Source organism: Pelecanus crispus, chromosome 2 (assembly GCF_030463565.1).
Source record: "Pelecanus crispus isolate bPelCri1 chromosome 2, bPelCri1.pri, whole genome shotgun sequence".
Classification (NCBI taxonomy): domain Eukaryota; kingdom Metazoa; phylum Chordata; class Aves; order Pelecaniformes; family Pelecanidae; genus Pelecanus; species Pelecanus crispus.
The window spans coordinates 160124878-160147263 of NC_134644.1; the positions used below are offsets into that span (position 1 = coordinate 160124878).

The following is a 22386-nucleotide window of genomic DNA, read 5'->3' on the forward strand; positions in this document are numbered from 1 at the left end:
CACTTAAATATATAAAACAAAAAAGCTAAGTATTTTTACACTTCATATAATTTCCTTAATTTGTATTATATCCTGTACATTATCAGAGTCTCACTGGATTATGCACATCAGTTTAGATCTGAATAATCTTGGCCTCTTCTGGACTTGCACACATTTGTGACAAGGTGGTTCCTCAGGGAACCAGCTCAGGGAGACTAAGATCATTGTTCCATTTTCCATTAAAATCCTACCTCAGTCAGCCTATAAAAGGTAGATTCCATATTCATCAGGAGCTTCTAAATGAGTGAGCCTTCACTCACACTACACTTTCTGCTGTATGCATCCCAAATATAGAAACACGCACTTGTACTCCCCCATTTACATTACAGTAGCTGCATAAACAGGAACTTTAAATCCATCTGTAGCCCATGAGTTACTACTGTTCTGCAAGTCCATAGCTGAGGACAGAAAAAGAAGGACACACTTCAGTAGAAAACAGATTTTGTTTGTTTCTTGGGACAGCAAAACCTGAAAGTAGTCAGGGGTTTAAAGTGCTGGAATTGGTCCCAGTGAAGACAAATTAGAAAGCTGAAAGCAGAGAAGATGGTCTATAAGGCTTCTTAAATTGCATTTCAATACATTGCATTACTTTGTGCAACATAAGACTCACTACTGTGGATATGAGGTATGTGTTAATATTATTTGAATACACAGGACTGCAAATAAACCTCTTTAAAAACAACTGAGCAATGAGGAAATATAAAACAATTGGATGTACCCACAATGTTTTGTTTACAATACTTTCCTCTATTCCCACTCATCTCTCCATTGTACAGATATGATTGCATGGATAAAGTTCATAATGACAATTCAACTCCTAAAGCCACACAAGTTACAAACCCAACTCTATATTCACATTTTAGAGGATAAAGAAACACGATTTTTAAATTTAAGGCAGAGCAAGCCAGAAAAGACAAGCCACCTCAGGCCGCAACAGTGATGTTTTTCATCTGGATTCATATAAGTTAATACCACACATAAAAAACAAAATTACTAACAAGGTAGCAATACATTCAGAAAAGCAGTCCACTTCATTAGCTCAATACTATTATGCCAAGCTTATTCCGTCAAGTGAAATGTTTAGTTTTTTTTGGTGGTTTGTTTAAGTCTGAAGCATGCCCAACTTTCTAAATAAAGCTACTGCAATCAGATGTAGGAAACCAACAGTTGATTTCACTACTTTGACAGCACTATGCTTCCCCTCTTCCCCAGCTATCTCCAGTAGGGACAGCCTTGGAAAGTTTTCTATTCATCAATCCAACAAGTACAGCTCAGACAGTGGAAACAGGTCCATTACATTAAATCACCAATATGTTTCATCCTGATTTTCCACTAGGATCAGTCTTTTGCAAGCAAAGACAAGCTTGATCTGACTGTGTTCCATGTCAACTACACAAGCCCATTCTCAATTGGAAGCCCCATTGCATCATTTAGCTTCTTCACGTCCAAGCTTGTAAGATCTCCTCTGAGCTTAACATACCTCCTTAGCCTTCAATACACGGCAGATTTTCATCTGGTGATGTTGAAACAGGGGCAGGGTTAGCTTGCCTTTGTCTGCAAAAAGCTGGGTAAATGCATTATTAGCTGAGCTTTGTCTCAAACCCCATCCAAAATTTGGTGGTCTCATTACCAAATGGATGATTCAAAGCAATAATCATAGAACCACAGAACGGTTTGGGTTGGAAAGGACCCTCAAAGATCATCTAGTCCAACCACCCTGCCATGGATGGGGACATCTTTCACTAGACCAGGTTGCTCAAAACACCATCCAGCCTGGCCCTGAACACTTCCAGAGAGGTGGCATCCACAACTTCTCTGGGCAACCTGTTCTAGTGTCTTGCCACCCTCACAGTAAAGAATTTCTCCTAATAGCGAATCTAAATCCACCCTCTTTCAGTTTAAAACTGTTACCCCTTGGTCTATCACTAAAGCACCAACCTGCTCTCCAAGGGTTCAAGAGAAGTCAGCAATGTGCTTGATAATTGGCCACAAAACAGACTGCAAGTAGCAGTGATTTTTATCAATGCCAACCTGTACTGGATCTAGTTCAATGGCTTAAGACAGAATGAAATGAGTTTAAATTGTACTCATTTAAAACTAGATACTTTATCTAAAAATCAGAATGGAGAATTCATACGAAGCCTTTATTGTCAAGGCTACTGCTCAAAACATTTAATGCTATTTTATTCTAAAAGTGAAATACTTCACAACTGCATGTGTATTATTTGTTGGCTTTATTGTACTGATGACAGTAGGAAATAGTCTTATTTGTTCAGTGATTGAATTGTTATTGCCTTTTTTGGACTTTTTTTTTTTTAAAAAAAAAAAGGACACTCATTTTATTTGCTCTATTAACTCCCAAAGTGCCAAAGTGTCAGATTCACAAAAAACTCAATTTTCCACTCTGCAGAAATCACCCTGAAAACTCTGGTTTTCAGCCCTTAAAGACCAAAAAGACTCATAAGGCTTTTAAAGAATCTCTCCCAATTTTTTTTTTTAAACATTCTCTTATTTTTCATTCTAGTTAAAAACATATCTAATATGACAAATTACTGCATATACTCAAAGCGTCTGGAGCACACACATTCACCTGCACTTGGTAGTCATGTCTGCAGCACGCAACAAGAAGCAGCAGCTTATGAATGAGAACAGACACTTTATTGGCCTTTAGGAATTCACCTCTGACGTATGTTTATTCACGGACATACCAGACACGGAAGAATTGACCTGGTATTTTACCTAAAATTAGTTAACAGTTTATTAAACTCAGTAACCCATATAAAAATCCATATATTCATATATCCATAGAACCTTTCTCTTCCTTTACCTGCCCTGGGAAAAAATAAACAAGCAAATAAAAAGCACTCAAGAAGAGCATATCTATTCTCATTCTGGTTGTTACCCAGGTCACTTGGGAAAAAGTCTCCACAGTGCCTGAAAAAGAGATATTCCATTATTTTAATTATCTTCATCTAGAGAAAAATAAAATAGTGCAATGTCCAAGATGTGTGTGGGCTAAAACTCCATGGCACTAACTCACTTCTGGAACACCCAGTTCCTCAGACTGTTACTTTTGCACCTTTGTATGTCTTTAACAGGATGATAAATGCTTTTTAAGCAGTAGCCAGGACTTCAAGAAGCCTGGAGTCATTAAGACTCACCAAAATAAATAAGAACACAGTCCTACCTACCTTAGATATTTCTGGCTCCACTTGTTGCCTCTTGGGTGTCTCTTTTGACTCAGGCCCTTTTGGAGTACTAGTGTTCTTAACAGAGGGTGATTCAACTCCTTCGCCTTCAATTTGCAGATTAATACCTTCTGTTGGGACAGGGTGATCAATCCCATTTGGATTCAGATTGCAATGGATAGCTGGGAAAAAATTATGAGACAGAGAAAACACTGCTTAGGAAGGAACCCAACGTTACAAATATTTATCACAAAGTACTAAGTGCCATGTGGTAACCAGAGCTATGTCAGATCATTGCAAAAGAACTCTCTGTAGTTTGACATAGATTCAGGGTGAGATATTTGAGAAAGAAAATCAGAGGCAATGCAGCACTGTATAAGGCTATTTAGTGCAGGCTACTGTGTTGAATTGTGCTCTACTGGATTCACTACCACATCCAAGACCCTCAACTTACCTCTTTCACTAGGGTAGGACAATATATCCCATGATGAATACATACCTTTTTTTCCTCTTTTCGGCAAGCAAGTTAAAGTTTTTCTATTACATTTTCAATTACTACAACATTCTAGGTCCTAAACAATGTGGGACAAGTAAGCTGCGCACAGCAAGTGGGTCTCTGCACAGTAATGACTTACCCAGCTGATTATCTCTCCTTCAGCACTTTGTACCACTGCAAATTACCACCTACACCATCCTAACAAGCAAGAGGGATGTACTCTCTAGGAGCATATAATGAGGTGTGGACTAATGACAGCAGAATAAGGAAAGCAGCCAGTGGAAAAAACAAAACAAATGCAAACCATACCACAGAAATGCACATTTAGAACTATGGCAGTAGTTTAATCGCTTTCTGTTCGAAATTTCACGGTTCCAGCACTCACGTAGAAAGCAGCCTTAGCAACCTTTTTCGCCCATGTAGTGATTTTAAAATGTGTGGATCCTGAGGCAACTTCCCCTTCATGAGAGTATCTGATTTTTGCATTCACGTTTCTGGGTAACTGTGCTACTTTTAGCACTGCTCATAATTAATGGTCCCAACTTCCCCTGTACGCAAAAGAACTTTGCTCAGATACTGTGGTGCAATGCTTGACAGACCTGAACAGAAACCCAAAACACAATGTAAAGCCAAAATAAAACCTGTGCTTTTACTCTTGCTTGGCTTAGAAGCAAAAGGTGGGGAGCAGGGGAAGGAATGAGAACTGCCAGTTTCTACCAGCTACGGATCAGCCCCTGAAAGCCTCTCATGTGAAACAGGCTCAAGCAGCTACAGCACCTTTTGCAAATCCATTCACCTGAAATCCCAGTGTCTTAATTGAAAACTTTGAGCCTAAATTACAGCAATTTAAGCAAAGAATGCAGAATTTAAGCAAAGGCCAAAAAGTTGGCCTTTTCTCCTTGTGATTTTTAAAAGCATCCAAATATTTGTAAAAGTGATCTGTCCAAGTACTACAATACCTGCATCTGCAAGTTAGGGATGAAAACATCTCCTATCTTCAAGTCAAAGGAACATTATGAAGGGTAATTCATTAACAACACTGAGTGATGGAAAGCTGTAAAGAACTGGAACATGTTTTATTACAGATTGCAGCGATTTTGTATAGAAGAATAGAAAAATATGTCACTGGCCCACAGAAAACTAATAAATGAAACTAAAAATGGGAAGAGAACTAAAGTTCAGTCTCACTGTGAGTAGCTGTAGGGGATTAGTCCTGGACTTCTTTACGAGTACGTAAAAGAGACAGGGATCCCTCTCCAAATCATCAATTCTTTAGCAGACAGCACAAGAGAAGGAGGAAGAATCACTAGACTATACCATGTCCAGAGCTGAGCTCTGCAGAGACCTCCTTCTGGGGAAGGAAACAGAAGATGTGAACAATGTAGAGCTTCTGGAGGTGAGGCAGGGTTTCTACTGGCTACCCCAGGGACCACCACAGGAGAAGGATTTCCAGCTAAAAATCCCATCTTTCTTAAAAGGGATCTTCCATCTGCTTAGGCCTTGCAAAGTGAGTTGCAGTTTTGCTTTAGAAGTACTGAAAACCCTCCAACAAGTTTTTTGGGGAATTCCTGGGTTTCCCCTTCAGGCATCAATTTCTCAAAAACAGGAACATGTTTTATTTTATAGGGCAAAAAGCACATAAGGAAAAGGGGTCTGCAGCAGTCTGTGTGGCTGTTGTTCTTACCCGTCATCTTTCTGTCTCATTTTAGTAGAGCAGGCATCTGCAATTTCTTCCCAATACCTAGAGCACTGTTACAGAGCCTTGTTTCCCAAACCAACTCTAAGGAGCTCTTCCCTAAGTCTTGCTACAGCTCTTCTACTTTCAAGTCTCCTTCTTCCCTGGTTCAAACCAATTCTGTAGGTTGGCTGAAGGCAATGCAAAACCAAATCCCATGTTCTAGCATTGCCTCTCACTGGTGAGGAGGGAAAAAAATAGATGACTGTCTTCAAGTCACTCCTTTCCTCATACTGGTTTTCCCAGCCACATCACTGAGTCAATCCAAAACATAAATACATAAACCTTAATAGTGTTAGCAGAGGCAGTTCCTAACTTTTGAGTCCTTTATTTCTAGGTATAATCCATACCTTGCCCCCTTCCTGGATTTTGATTTTGTCATGGCTACATGACTACAATCGATCTGAACTTGAACACAAGCTGCTGCTTGATTTTTTTTTTTTTTGCAAGACCTCTTTCTGTGTCAAGGACAAATGCAAAATCCTTTTTACTTCTGCAGTGAAGCTAACAGGCTTTACCTGCTCTGGCTGTGTGGCCGTTACAGGGAGGTATCCACAACCTGCCAAGCTGTTATGATGAAGGGAGTCTTTGGGGCCTTTAAGCTCCCATGGGAGGTTTCAAAGAAATATTATTTTGTGGTTTATATTTACATCAGTGTGTCTTAAGACACCAAAAAATTCTCTCTCCCCTAGATCATATCCACCTACCATTATCTATCTCCTCTAGATCATGTTGGACTGGATGATCTTAAAGGTCTTTTCCAACCTAAACAATTCTATGATTCTATGTTTACCTACTTGAAAAAAACAAGTAATTACTAATGATTACTTTGCTTATCCTCCAGACCACAGAAAAGATGGATGTGATCCACCAAGACAGACTTCTTTGCAGCCAAGTGAGGATGGAAACTGTTCTGTTAGTAGCCAAACTAATTCCCTCCTTCACAAAAAATGGGAGATATCCTAACCAACCTGTAAAAGTACTCCCAGCATGCCTTGCTCCAGCAAGGGCTGGAAATTAGCAGTGAAAGACACTTGGTACAGAATGCGGTCAATAAAAATCCCTCCAACTGTCTTCTGCAAGGATCTTACCTAGCTGAATAGGAAGACTCCTGCACACCTTTGAAACGCTAACACACCTCAGCACCATCCAGAAACAGGCAGTTTTTGGCTGCCAGTCCCCTTCCAGTGCTCACTAGCGAGAAATCACAAAGCACAGGGAGACTTAACACTGCCTGGAAGAAAATTCCCAGCAGCAAGCTTCCTGTGGCTTGCAACTCCTCCCTTCCCAGTGCCCCCAAACAATACAGATTAGGGAGGAGGGTGGTAGGGGATGCACAGGGAAAGCCTTCTGGGTTACAGCATTGATTTACCATGTGTTACAGGGAGCAAACAATCCAGATTTCTGATAACACAGTAGCATAAGCATCACCTGGACAGCTTAAAAAAGAAATAAATGGCAAGGCAAGATACTGCTTGACTCTTAGCCCATCATTCTTTCAAGAGCAATGAATGTTAGTGCTGTTTCAGCAATGCTTTATATCGGGCTCCTTCAGGATACAAAAGAGAAAAAATTGGGGAGGCTGCTAGCAATTACATATATGCCCATTACCTTTTTATTGAAAAGAGGTGACTGGTTAAAAGAAACACAGGCTGCCTCAGGAAAGACTTCCAAAGTTGCTGATATTGGGGAGGAGGGGGGACGGGGACAATCACACACACACAACTTTTTTTACTTCCTAGGGATAAAGGGAGAAGGAAAGAGTTCATCTCTCTCCTTCGCCCCCATCACAGTCTTGGCTTACCATACACCTGGACTGAATTTGTTCCTTAAGGAAGACCCATGTAGAACAAGAGCCTCAGCATGGGGAGAAGGCAGACTGAAGGGCAGGAGGAAAAAAAGCAGAGGCGACAATAAGTATCTCAGTCACTCAGCAAAACTAATCTCTTTGTTATAAGCCATCTTCAGGTAGCCAGCTCTATCATTTGCCCCTAGTGCTGCCTCCAAGTCTGAGCTACACAAAGAGTATTTGCTTGCATGGGTCTGTTATTTCCTGTTACCACACAGAAATATGTATTTCCATCTCTGTCGCAGACAGAGGTGGAGCTCTTGCCTCCTTTAAAATGTCAATACAAACCATAATTGCTCCCTTTCAAGATTTGTTAAAAGCAGGTCAGGGTTTGGTTAATAATAACATTCTCTTCTTTAATCAGCACCTTATATAGTTTCAGCTAGATAAGACCAGCTCTAAACCCAGGATTGACTATGCAAAACTAAAGGGGCTGGGGGGCTGACAGCACCCAGCGTTAACGTCCTATAGAACTGAGTCTAAGCAGCTCTTACAAAAGGATCACAAAGGACCAACTTTATCATACCCAAATGCTCTGACCCTCTTAACTGACTCAAATATCTTTCGGGACTTAATGGTACTCATCTGGAAAAGATTCCACCTACAAGCTCTTACTTCTTATTACCCTGGTATTAGCTAACACTAGCTCACCCCACCCCTCTGCATTCAGACCATTTTCCCACACTGCTGCTTTGACGATATCCCTACTGTCTCAGCACCTCTTCACTCTACCAAATTAAATCCACCTCATCATTCCCAGATTTCAAAAGTCCATCACAACACCAAACCCCACCTCCAAATCAGCTGACAGTATCAGCAGTATCATTATATTTTGAAACAGAACCTCTTCCAGTATTCTTCTGTACAATCTCATTACTCATATATCATCAATATGTCTTGATAATACAACTCTTCATCCAGTTTCAGAGCACTTAAATTCTCCTTTCCCTGCTGAAAACCCCACCTAACAGTTGATTAATGCTGTGTCTCTCTTCATGCTTGGAATTGTCACTTAACTTGGCTTGAATGCTTTCTGTGGTGGGAACTTATTTTCTTTTGGGGAGGGAGAGTGGATGTTCTCTATAGCTCCAACTGCAGCAACAAGTACATGACGAATGGTGCTGGCAGACACAATAACACAGATCCACAGATTACATTTATGAAACAAACTATTATTTAAAACAAAGGTACTTAAGTGCTCTTGTACGCCTAGCTTAATGGTAGAGCTGAATCTACAGGAAAATATTCACTGTTCCAGAACTTTAAAAGACTGCTGAGATATGCCAAGTTATGAGAGTCAAAAACTCTGTGAGAAAATAGTAAGTGGAGCACCCAAAATGGAAAAAATGACCACGTATGTCCTAAAAAACTAGAGAAGGAACAGAATTAATGCAATACACAGTGTATTTTTTCCACATGCTAGAACACAAACCCAAGTCCTTTCCATGTATACAGAGCAAGAGAATTTGTTGCCCTGCAGAAGCCTAAATGTGTGAGCAGAGCTCTGTGCCCACGCAGATCCCTTACGGCACACGTATGCAGTTCGAAAGGAGAGCTCTCAAGGCAACGTGAACGCTCGGCTCCCCTCACTACCTCCCTCCCATACACGCCTGCCTCCCGGATGGCAAGCAGCCAAGAGACAGCTTGCCTGAGCACGCTTGATGGTACACAAGAGTCACCAAGAGCCATAGTAAGTGACTGACATCTGGGGGCAAGCCTTGCATTTTACTAGGGGGTACTCTGTGAATCCTGTCTTGAGAAAAGCCTGAAGGCACTCTTCGAAACACAGCCTTGATACAGCCAAAGTTTTGCATGGGCAGATGGAAAGTCTTTGTCCCTCCATCTGTAGGCTCAAGGCTTAGCAGATCAAATCCATGATCAGTCACTACCTCTGTGCTCTCTACTGCCTACAGTGTCAAACGTTTCATAACTACTTGTTTCAGTGGGAATACTGCTGGCTGCTTAAAATTTCAAGCAGATCAATTAAGGCTACATTAAAGCATATTTGGCAAGTACTTGAGTTACATGCAATAACAATTGCTCTATTCTGAAAAGCAATCAAGTAAAAATAGCATCTTCTTACTCATCTGCCCTGTTCTGTGTGCATCACAGTCATATGCTAGCTTTTGCTATTCAGAGACAAAAAGCAGGCACAGGAGATACCCATCCAACCTCTAACAATCCTTAGAAAACTTTCATGTGTCAAATACTGGCAAACATGCAAGTTCCATTTTATGTATTCATGCCACAGACTTAGCTGCACACTAAGATATAAATCCATACAATCCACCTGCTACTCCCAGCATAAAATGCCACATTGTTGAAAAAGACAGACAGAAGTTAGTCCATACAGCTGGAACAGTAACAAACTCAGGTTGGACATGGCAGGGACCTTATAAAAAGGATCCAAATATCTTTTCAGTCATCTCAGGTCTTCATGAAGGTCATGAAGATTTAACAGGTATTTCCAGGAAAGGAGCTCCTGCAAGACCTTTGCACAGCAGCTCTCACTGGACCTGTTCCTGCCCAGTTCTTTGTCAAAAGAAAATCAAATCTCCAACTACATCAAATTCTGCAGTCAGCACTTTCAGTCAGACTTCTATATACCCCCAGATGCTGCATTTCAATACAGAGTAGTCAAACATCCCTAGGGCTTTTTGCCTGCCATCATTCACAACCCACTTTAACTGGGTTGATCAGAGAAGAGACGTTCACATTGAGAACACTGAGATTTCATTTCAGATTGAGAAGGCTGCTCACACTGACCAAATGAGCAAGAAGAAACAGCACTGCAAAGCCCTTCCCATACTTCCAGAAGCTTGTACTTCATTAGTAACTCTGAACATCCATAGAAAACATGGGATTATTTCAAAGATTATGTCTGACCTGAGCAGTTAGTACCACTTCTAAATACTAAAAAACAAGATTAAAAACAGCTAATAAAGATGACCTGAATAGCTAATAAAGACAACCATAAAATTTAGGATTATTTTGACTACTTTATTTGGCAGAAAGTTTTTCCACAGTTACCAGTTTCTATAACTCCTATGGATGGTCCCATCTGCCTCATCAATCAATTTCTAGTTTTGAGAAACTGTCTGGCTTTTGCCTATAGGAATTACTTCTCCATACAGTCCTATCTCCAGCTAATGTAAATCGGCACAGTTCCCCCAACCCATCACTTTGGACCAGCTAAAATTGCAGAGTGTCACATGAATACAACCTGCTGCTCATGTTGCCACCTAGTAAATACTGCTGGAAGTAGCTTGAAGATTTTGCCTGCTCTGTTTCTCAAATCTGCCTATCTAATGGCCACCAAATCAGCAGCATTCACACAGAGCAAAGAAGTCCACCAAACCAGTCAGGACCTTTTCTACTTCAGTACAGATAACATGAATTTATCAGAAACCTCCTCTAAGGCTGAAGTTTCAAAGTACTGAGCTGAAGTAATATTGGTGTCCAGCTGTCTGCTTCTGTTGGTCAGCATCAAAAATCAGCACTAAGCTATCACAAACAGGCTGTCCCAAAAGCCAGGCCAGCGCTGAGCTGTGGGGTGCTTTGTAAACTGCTGCTACTGATGAGCTGTACCCATAGGTTTGAGTTCAAAGCTCAGACAGACATAGACGGCAAGGCTTGGCAGACAGAGCAGCACACTGCTGTACCATCAGGTCCATCCAGAGAGTTGCTTGTCTTTCTAGCCTCTCTTTATCATGACTATTAATCATCTACTGGATTAATCAATTTAACAAACAATAAACTTCTTACAACATATGAATTTTACAATCAGGAGTTTGTCCAAGCAGTAGGACATGCCCTCCAGCTGGGAGGTATCTTGAAGGGCAAGAGAAGAGACAGCTCTGCAGCAAGGAAGTGGACATTGAACCAGGTCAAGATGGGCAGGGAGGGCAGAGCAAACGGGAGACAGGTGTAGGAAGAGGACAGAGGCAGAAGGGGATAAAGCATTCAGAGAAGCGGTGTTCATTTTAGCTTGTGACTGTAAATTCTTGGGCTTTTGCCTTTTTTAGCCCTTTAGAATTATTATCAGCAAGACAAAATTTAAAGTAACTGCACTCCTGATGTAGCTATCTCTGAACATCTCTAGGTGGGCAACTGGTTAGTCATCCCACGGTACCAAGCCAATTACTACTACAAGCCATTCACTCACTCCAGAAACAGTGAAAAAGTGCCCAAAACTAAAGCCAAAGCCAAACACAGAAAGAGAAAAAATGTGAGACAATCTACCACACTCCACATACATCTCTTACACACACCTCAGCTGCAAGAGGCAGCTGATGGTAGTGAGTCTTGTATAGCATCAGAAATGTATCAAGAAACCAGAATGAGTAACTTAGGAGTTTCATCCGGAATCAAACTAAACTCATAATATGGTTGAAGGCCATGCAAATCTTGAGTTTATAGAGAGAAGAAAGACTCCCTAGTTGTCTACAGAACAGAAACACTAAGCCCAGAACAAGAAATCCTCTTCTTGTATGAGTTAAGTTTGCCTTTTAAGACCCTCATCTCACCAGGATATGTATGCGCTTAAGTTTACTCAGAAATTTACTTGTGAATTTTTGACAATTTTCCTACTGGAAGCTACTTGCTTTATGTATGGCAATATCCACTTGCCCTCCCTTATCTCACAGACTTTAGCAAATGCTGTAAAAGTTTCTGTCACACCTGTTCTTCAGGAGACAGACTGCACATTATCACTATGCTAGATGGACCTTGGAGCCTCAGCAATGCAAGTTCTGCCTTTGTAACAGCAACAGAATTTCAAGATAAAAAGCAGGCACAATGACTGGACAGCCAAATTATTTCTGAAGCATTTTCTCATCCCCTTTTAATAAATGTACAGTTAGTACAAGCAGCTCTTGAACTCACAGTGGCAACAGAGAGGCTTATTGAAAAATGGACCAATTCAGTGAACAAGTAAGGCAAGTCTACCACAAATGCTGCACAGGTATTGAGGAAGAGGACAATAGTAGCAAAGAAGGGGACTAGTGAGCTATGAGATTAGCTCAGAGCAAAATGGAACTTCGTGAACAAAGTAATAAAGGTCAGTAACATGCACCATATGTATACGGGAACATAATTTGAGCAATGGTTACAGTACAAAATCGTAATTTGTTCTGCAAACTAATTTCATCCTCTGTTAATAAGAAGGCTTGTGTGAGCATCTACAAAGCTTCTCCTGAGAAGCAAAACAACTCCTCTGGATTTCAAGTTTGTGAGATGCACAGACTTGGAATCAAGCAGGGTGCTGCAGGAGATAAGTATGAAAAACAAAGAAATCAACGGGTAGATAGAGAGGAACAGACCTGAAATAATGCTCTCTCTGAAGGAAAAGTATCCATGATACACTGGAATTGTCAGTCACCAACTGACTTAGGCAAACTCCAGACTAGGTACCACTGTTGCCCTCTGAGGATTTCACAGTGAATATGGGGAGGAAGTAGATAAAAAAAGAAAGAACACACCTGGGTAAGAGACAAGTCTTCATTAGTTCCACTATTCCTAGAAGAAACTTGTCTTGCAATCGCTGCTTAGGAGATTAGCTAGTCATGCTCCACTGCAAATTATATTTCTAAGAATGCCTCAAGTCCTAATAGCACTACTATTCAATTCTATAATGAGCCAGCATTACATCAGACACCTTTTCTAAACACCAGTGAGCCTACCCAGCACACAAAGAACATCTCAGACACACACAGGTTAAGTCTTTATTATGGCATCAGAGGTGCACTGTCCCAGACATGCATCACGGATCTATGCCTTTCCCCTACTCATGAAAGCTGGTGTCTGCTGAACATGTGGCACAGAAATGGCTGCAATTCAGCTGTGGATCCAGGCTTTATTCCTCATCCCATGAGTGATGCACAAAGTCATCAAAATGCAAAGGAAAATATATTTATTCATTCTCACTAGCATAACTAGTTTGCAATCTGGCGGTTGACTTCTGTTTTCAGTCCTGGCTTTCTCTCAACTGCCTAAAAGTTACCTCCTTTATCATTGTTCAAGGCTCTCCCTTCCCTTGCACATTTAACTGAAGAGCCTGGAAATGCCTCCTTTCCTTCCCCCAGTAAAATTCTTCACCTCCTACTGCTTACTCATACCACTGTATCCTACTCACTCTAGTACCCTAGCTGATCTGTGTAGCGACAAACCATTAGCTGAGAGCATGCAATTATTTTGCTAGAGGAAAATCCAAGAGAAAGCTTCTGTTTACACATATTACAATTCTTCTTTTTTTATGTTTCTAAAACAGCATTATTAAAAGTCTCTTTCTTGCTTTTACTAGGTTATTTGCAGAGAAGCAAATCAACTCAACTAAAATACCCTTCGGGGGGGAAGCCACAAAAACAGGGCAGAGGAGAGCAAATGAGTTGGGGAATGAGAGAAGTAATGATCTGAATGTTCAGCTAAAGAGCATGAGCTAGCAAGGTTCCATGTTATATGGAGACAGACAGCACTGCACTAAAGACAGGCTACAATCCACCCCAAATCTCTTCCTCACGCCCTTTTCCTGTTCAGTCACATACTCCCTGCAAGCATATTAGATCCTGTGAATGCAGAGTTTATTTCAGTCCCCCTGTCCACCTGCTTGCTTCACCCAGGAGCAGCACATACTAGGGTGAATTCTTGCTGTTCCAAGTAATGAACCTGCTCTCTAATGCCAAGTTTAGCTCATGCTGCACAGAGAACATGCAGCTACTGACAGCAACTCCCTCATCATTCTCTTTGTAGTCCTTCTGCCACAGGACACTTCTGGAGAGAGAAAGAGGACTGTACGCAAAGATGAGGGAACATACAACCTATCCAAGGCAGAAGCCACTAAGGGCAAGGTCTGTAAATCTGATCTGCTCCAGGTTCTCCTGAAGGTCTCTCTCAGACCATGTTTCACGTAATTTAATCAGGGCAGCATAGCAGTTTCCAACACTACCTGCTGTGGGGAACTGGTATTTTCCAGGATGGCATTTCTACAGCTGCAGCCTAATGCAGGGCCCCTTGATCTGACATACCAGACAGTTCCTCTTACAGAACAGTATCAGTTCTTATATATTTGGAAAAAGAGCGCTACATATCTTATACATCATGACCCTGTCTGTTAACGTTTTTATAGCTCAGTGCACAATTCCCCAACTTCTCTCAATGTTCCTAGGTTGCCCTGGCCAAATTCTCCTCTCAGTTACTTGATGCAAATCAACCTGTTGTGATGAGTGGAACTGTTCTGGCTGCACACAAGATGAGCTAGACTTTGTCATAGAAGTGAACAGGCTGGGTCAGGCTAAAAGTCTAGCCCTTTATGCCACTGCTTAAGGAAACAGTGTGAAAGCAGGGCATACACGCATTGATCCTCTCTTGGCAGGCTAGGAATTACCCAAGGTTGAAAGCTGCACCTGGGGAACCATGTGTTATACAAAAAAACATTTCCTTTTTTTATTTTAAGCACAAAACCCTACAACTTCATTGTTCTGCCTTGTGAACTAGTTCCTTTCACACCTTCTCCAAACCATTCATCAATGTCTAAGGATTCTCTCCATGGTCATCTCTTTTCCAAGCTAAAGAATCCGAATCTTTCTAACCTGCCCTCAGAGAGCATGCCACATCTCTGACCAGCTGACCACCCTTTCCTGTATTCTTTCTAGCCCCATGCCTTTTTTTGCGGTGTGGCAAGCAAAACTACAGGGAGCATTTAAAATACAAGAGCAATATGCAATGATGCAGAAAGATGTTTCTTGCCTTGTTGTGAGCTCTTCCTCATAGTTCCTGAAATCCTATTTGCTATTTTGACCACAAACAACCAGACAGTTTCAGAAGACTTCAAAATTACTCCATTTTCTGGACATTTTCTCCATCTTTGCCTTTGGCACCATCCAGAACTACTCCCTCCACATTCTCTGCATGCTTTGAACAAATAATTGAGGGCCAAGTTGTTCAACTGCTTATCTGCAAGGGTAGATACCTGTATCCATTCAAAGGCAACAGCTTTCATGAGAAATAACCCGTAACAGGATTGCTCAGTCCTAACCTCCGAGTATGTCATGTGAACAGAAAAGGAAGTCCTTGCCTCAGACATCATATAGTTTGGACAAAAAGAGAGATACCAGAGAGATAGGACAGAGCACAAGAGGGTAAAGCTGTCTCAGCCAGGACAACACAGTATCCCTAGCAAACCCAGAAACTCAATACTTAGTGCACTGAGCAGTAGCCCTCCAACAGCTCTACTACCTCTGCAAACTAGCTGTGGCACTTTCAGAGTCCAATGTGCAAAACAAAAACTTACAGTGCTATCCAGGCACCTAGGTCTGCAGTCACTAGCAAGCCTCCACAGATGATCTTTTGGACAGAAACCTCTCCGTGGTTATCAGCTGAACAACCAGCACCAATCTGCAACTCTGACACCACCTGGTTATAGTGCCTTACTCTGAGCTTCTCACTGCTGCTCTCCTGCCATAACCCTTGTGACACAGCAATACTGGGAAGCAGAAGAGACTGGCTCCGAACAGCTTGCCCTGGCCTCATACACTGAGTTGTAAACAAGAGGAATAAAGCTACACAACCTCCTTGGATGTTAACTGCCATGCCTGGCCATCTCATGAAAAAAAAACCCAAAAACCCACCTCTCAAGAAGAATTCTATTTTATAATTTCCATTTAAGCAGTAAACACGGTATCTTACAACATCACCACAGGCTTTGTCAGTACTTTTCCAGTAGTCTGTTAGGAAATGCAACTAATGTTTAACTCTTGTCAATTGCTCACTTGCCTTCTCTTCTTGGTGGAGAAAGCACATGAGCTTTCAAAGCACCATTCCTTCCCTTTGCCCATACATCACCACCACCTGACAAGTTTTATCCTTATGATAGGATTCAATTGCATTGAAACAGCCAACTTATATTAATCAATGACCTCCTGGAGCTTCTGGGTCTTCCAAGTATTTTAAACATTAAGGCCAAACACTCATGGAATTGTATCTGAATTGGTTGACCCGAAAGCACTTCTGAGTTTCCAGGTATACTCTTATCCTACAACCAAATTTCATCAAAGGGAAGTGCAGTGACACACCAAGTCTATGCCATATCTTGATTCCTGCCTAATATGGGTTCATTTCTAAAAGCAGGGAGGGAAAAACGACCACATAACCTGTAATCATATCCACTCCCCACTCAGTCTAAATACACCCAAAGATACTTCAGTGCAGTGACATTCTTTGTTGCCACAGCTTCCTTTTGGGGCCTCCAATTCCCGCAATGGAATGCACCTTCTGCGCTTCAGGTCACCGTCTCCCTATACGATGCCTGAGGAGCATGGTGTACCTATTCAAAATGAAAACCTGCAGTCCAAAACAGACTCCTGGCCTTAGATAGCTACATTATTCCTTTGGAGAGGGATCATTGACTATCTGTCTTGCTGAAGACAGATGCAAAGAATTGTGACTTTTTCAAATGCAGCAACCTAGAGCAGAAAGCTCTAAGCAGTGGTTCAAAGCAGAGGAGCACACACTGCCACCAAGCTGTATGCACACTGGGGGGTGGGAGGGTGGTGGCAGTGTGTCAAGAAGGGAAGCCCCATCTTCTGAAGTTGCACTGTTGCGGAGCAAGAAAGAAGGGTATAGATGTTACAACCAAGAAGGCTGCCACATGAATGTGAATAAGAGAAGACCTGTGTTCCAGTCTGGAATCCCATAACTGCTGACACACTTTTGCAATAAATGGTCACTAAATAACCTACAGAACTGGTACCAAGGCCAAAGGCTGGAGTTCAGGTTTTCCTCTTCCCTGTTCTATGTGCACCTCCACTGCTAGTCTTATCCATCTCCTCTCCTATGATGTGATGTGACAGTTTCAATTGGAGAGGTAGAAATGTATCTCAGCCCTGCTTCCAACTGGCAGCTCTTTCCGAGCCACATGTCCGAGTCCCTCAAGCTAAGGAGTGGTTGGGAACTATTGAAGAAAACAAGAGCACTGATGGAAACACAGGCTATTTTTCACTGACAGGGTTTGTTACTTCTTTGCTCCACAGGCAATTAAGTGTGCTGAAAACCCATCTATTAGATCAGATTCCCTGGAAACTTAGATGTGAAGACATCTAGTCTGAGCCTGGAGTGGGTGTAGGAATCAGGCAAAGTTGAATAACTGAATGCTTGTCAAAAGAGCTGTACTTTTGGGCACACCCTGAAATAGTATGATCGGTACCTACACTGAAACCTGCTTCAAAGCTGTCTTTCGGATGGTCCTGAACTCGCTTTAACATTCCTGGCAGAGTTGGCATAGCAAGTTTATGAGCTCACCGTATCTCACGTCTCTGAGGAAACACATGGCAACATTCAATATCCGTTGGAGTTAGCTAAGCACTGAAGGCTTTCCACCCAGGTATATCACATTGCTGAAGTTCAGAGGATCACTTTGACAGAAGTTGGTTACAGGTTGCAAATAACTTCAGTCTTGCAGCAGTTAACCTTGATGCCGTACCCCAGAATGCCCTAGCCTCCTTCGAGTCTCTAGTCCCCTTGAGGATTACTAAGGGGTAAGGCCAGAGTCAGTGTCATTTTGTGTCAGCGAGACTCCACTTCTCAGTAAAAAATATTCTCCTGTAGGTAGATCCAGGGTCTCAATAGCATGAGCCCACTACAGAAGAGCCATAGGACAGTAGAAGTTTACTTAAACTTTCAGGAGGAGACCAGCGACAAACTTATGTGTGTGCTTTCCAAAGCCTATATGCAGCAGGAAAGGCGTTAGACCAAACTCCATTAAACACTTATTATGAAAGAACTCCAGGACATAATTAGCACTTTTTTGCTCAGGAATCTCAAAGACACCACAGGTCAGAGCTGCATGGAATCTGACAGAACTGTGTGGGATTACCTGCATGCACACATTTCCTGGTGGGTGCTGTCAGTCTTTTACTTTCCTGTGCAATAAACACTGGGGGGGAAGAAATCACCATTTCTATCTTCCCCTTTACCTCAGCTGCACAAGAGCAAAAAGAAAAAAAATTTTGAGAACACTGTTGCAGAGATCAAAAGCCTTTTTCTACTGGCTCTGACCTAGTTCTTTCATTCTTACTAGAGGGAAAAAAAACCCACTTAAAGGAACATTGTCAAAACTGTTCGGTCTAAAAATAGACTTACCTTGGCAGTGCTCCCATCTAGATGGGCTCATATTAAGGAGTGCAAATTCACTTTCCCCATACACACACCAATCCTTTCCTCCATCAGGAAGCACTGGTACTACACAGCCCAAAGGACCTCCCAGTGCACATAATCTCTTTTGGGACACTCGGGTATGTATTATATAAAGGTGGCAAGGAACTGTAGTATCCTCCGAATTCCTATTTCATATTTGCAAATCCATTGCTGTCAGCTATCCCAGTAAAGAATTTGGGATATTTTCCTTAAGTAAACGGCTGGACATTTGTTGCTGTAACTAAACTCCAGCACCCCATGCTAAGACAGCATTAAAATAATCAAATTTGAGGAAGATTTCAACAGTTTGTTAGATAAAATTACATCAGAATTTTTCAAATTTTCCAGAAACTAGAAGTTACAAAATATTTTCACTTTGGCCACACAGAGCATTTCTGAAAGTAGAAACAAAGAGTCTCTGGGTTCATGGCCGAGGCTGACGAACGGGCGGTTTCCACAGAACAATAGCTGTGGCGGAGCTGGTGGGGCAGCGGATGTTGGCTCCAGCCAGGAACTCCCATGCTCCAGGATCCATGGTTCCCTTGTGCCCCAGGGACTCTCCACTCCCTGCTAGTTGCATCCTAGAGCCAGCCACTTGCGAGTTCACACAAGAAGCCAGTTGGCCCAGCCATCCAGAAGCCTTACGACACTCTATAAAAAGGTCTGAAGACCCGGGAAGCTCATCCTAGCCAAGATCCCAGCCGACTACCACAGAGACTGGAAGGCCAGACAACCTCAGCTTAAACCAGGTTTTCAGGGCTTTCCTTATTTCCAAGCTTCCAGAGCTGATGCACAGCAGGTTATGCTCTTGAGATCCCAGGCAGCAAACCATTTTTTCCAATGAAAACAAACAAATCAAACAACTAGGAAAAAGAAGTCTCTTTCCCGAGTCCAAGCCATTTTGAGTTCAGCAAATTGGCATTCTTCTACAAAACTATCAATTTAGAAGATTTGATGGCAACTTTACTTTTGACTGGAGTAGGATCTGCACATTGTGGTGATCAGAGCCATGAGGGACAAGTAACTTGTCAGCTTCCAAAACAGAAGCTGTAATGCCACGTTACCTGCCAGAAGTCCCAGTTCATGAAAACAACCCGGCTCACACACAGGCCTCCAATATGGCAGAAGATGCATTAAGATTAAAGCATGCTTTTAGGCACAGTGACACAAAGAAACATAGTTCCAACAGAAAATGATGGATAAGAAAAGGCCTTAAATGTGCACGGACTACATTCACGCAAAGTAGTCTTAGCTGCACGGCTACTTGTGCTGAAGTAGTAGTCATCTTGCTGTGCTAGTGTGAGGGTAATAGAATTATGCAAAGGCAAGAAAGTTGAAGGAGAAAAACCCAAAACGGGAGGAAAGCAGAACATACAGACAAGAAAGCCTGTTCTGAGAGACCACAGCAGGGATGCATCCTGGGGGAAGGAAATGGGAAGAAGGAGTTAAAGAAAAAAAATCCCGTATCAGAAGGGAAAGGCATTGCTTCCCAAAGCTTTAGCAGAGCTTTCCTTCATTAATATTAACAAAGCTTTCAGAGATTCTCAGATGGAAGACACTGCAGATATGACAGGAATTATTACAGACCTGAAAAGATCTAGCAAACAGACTGAGAAGGACTTCAAGTGAATACAGGAGGATATTAGAGAGCACACTGAAACAGGGGCTGCTGCTGGCATATGAACCATCTGGTGTATGGCAGTCCATTTAATTTACGTACTTACTCACTACTGGCCACACATGCCCAGTTCATGTTGCTAAGTTTCTGTCACCGAAGAAGCAATGCTTTTATTTAGGACCACTACCTTCCTTCTTTATATCATTAGAGTCTTCAAAACTGCCACTGACTAAAGCAGCCTGTGCATAAGAAATCTGTTTGACTCATGGAGAGGCTTACGGCTTAGGATGGACAACTTTGGATGTACACAGACACCTTTTGAGTCAGAGTGGTTTTGTTTACCTTTCTTTGAGTTGCCTAGGAGGCTAGTTTTCAGGGATGTTAAGCTGCCCACTGCCTTTAGTAAGCCCAAGTTTTTGCTGGACTATCATTTGCGCTGCTCACTTGGGTACTCAGCAAACGACAACTTCAGCATGATTTCCAGCAATAAAGCAAGTGGTCTCTGACAGAACTGTAGATCTTAGCATATCTGAGAAACAGAGCTCAAGGCAGTCTCAAGAGGAGCACTCCAAGTTAAGCATAGGAGAGGGGTCGGCTGGCTGGTTTTCACACCGTGAACTTCTGAAACTTTACCAAGGACACAGAAGAAAGCAGGATGGGACACAAACCCCGTGATTTGCAATGCCTCACTGTAAAGCGCTAGAAAACCAAGAGAATTTTGGAAGCGGACAGCGGGAAAGTGGATTTGCCTTTTCCTGTACACCTAGTCACATCTATCCTCCAACTTCTTGAAAGCCCCATGGAAAGGGAACACGCAGCCAACGCCAGGCTGCCGCAGGAGCCCAGCATCTATTGGAAGACCTCTGCAAAGCGTCCACCTTTCCAGCTCTTGGTAGGCACCACCTCAGTTACCTCCCCGGGAGCCGGCCGCCTCACCAACGCCTCACAGCGCCCGGCTCCCCAGGCGCGGGCTACCTCGGCCCTGGGGCTCCTGCAGCTCCTGCGGGGGGAAGGAGGGGCCGAGCGCGCCCCGGCGCCGGCAGCTCTGCGCCCACGGCCGGCGGCTGCTTCAGCTCCGTGGGTGTCACGGCCGCAGGCCACTTCGGGGATCCTCGGCTCCTGCGGGAGACCGCCGGCGGCGGGGCGGGGAAGGCGCCCGCCGAGCCGAGCGGGGCCGCCGGGGCCGCTCGGGAGGGAGGCGGCGCAGGTCCGCCGCCCCTGCCGGGAGAGGCGGCTCCTCCGGGCCCGCCGGGAAGTTGCCGGACTGAAGCCTCCGGCTGCCGCAGGCAGCGCCCGCTGCCGCCCCCGCCGCCTCCCCCGGCCCGACCCCACGCCACCTGGCCCGGGGAGCGGCGCGGCGCTGGGGGCGGCCTGGCCGAGGGGCGGGAGGCGGCCGGGCGCCCCGCGGGCGAGGCCGGTGCAGCGGGCGGCAGAGCGGCCCCGCCGCCGCCTCAGGCCCCGCCGGCGGGCACGGCCCCCCCCCTCCCCCTCCCCGCCGCCGAGCCGGGCCGGCCCCGCCGCGGCGCAGGTGAGTGCCCGGGGGAGGAGACAGGGGAGGGACCCCGGGGGCGGCGGGCAGGGGACGCGGAGCCCTTACCTTCCACCGCCATCCTCCCGGCCTCGCATAGTGCGCCGGCCGCCGACCCAGCCCCGGCGGCGCTGCCCCGGCCGCCCCCCCGCCCGCGCGCGGGCTGGGCTCATCTGCAGCCGCGGCGATCAACCTGCAGCGCTCCCGCTGACAGGCGGGCGGGGCCGCGCGCCCGCCCCGCGGCACCCTGGGAAATGTAGTCCCGCCCGCCGGCCCCGGGCCCGCCCGCCCGCCCCGCGGCGGCCGAGGCGCGGCTCCCCCGCGGCCGGAGAGGCCCTGCGGGCCGCTGGCGGGGCTCGGCGGCGTCGGGAGCCTCCGCCTGCACCTGCCGAGCGGGGAGAGCGGCGCGGGGGGCAGGCAGGGGCGTCGGCTGGGCAGTGGGAGGCTGGAGGGGTGGTGGCCACCACGAGGTGTGGGAAGAAGGGGCTGAGCAGGTGCCCTGCCCACAGAAGCCGCCATTTCACAGGTGCACGGGGTAGCTCAGCCGTGGTACTTCAGTCCCTGCGACTTCCAGCCTGACGGCTCCCGGGCGCTCGGGGGTCAGCCCGTCCCGCCGCTCTCCCTGGCGCGGCCGGAGGTTTTCCACAGGGAAGGAGAAAGGCGCACAAAGAGCATCGGGAACTTCCCGTCAGCACCTCACCCTGGCGTGAGGCCTCAGTCTTTCTCCATTCACCATCTTTATCCTG

The 22386-nt window shown here is 44.4% G+C and overlaps 1 protein-coding gene across 1 annotated transcript in view; it reads right to left on the bottom strand.

Moving 5' to 3' along the window:
- Window positions 1–21722, bottom strand: part of SAMD12 (sterile alpha motif domain containing 12) — a 192590-nt gene extending 170868 nt beyond the window's left edge. The window contains 2 exon segments of the mRNA XM_075705077.1: window positions 3231–3409; window positions 21710–21722. Of these exon segments, the coding sequence (XP_075561192.1) occupies window positions 3231–3409; window positions 21710–21722 (192 nt within the window).
- Between the last annotated feature and the right edge of the window lie 664 nt (window positions 21723–22386).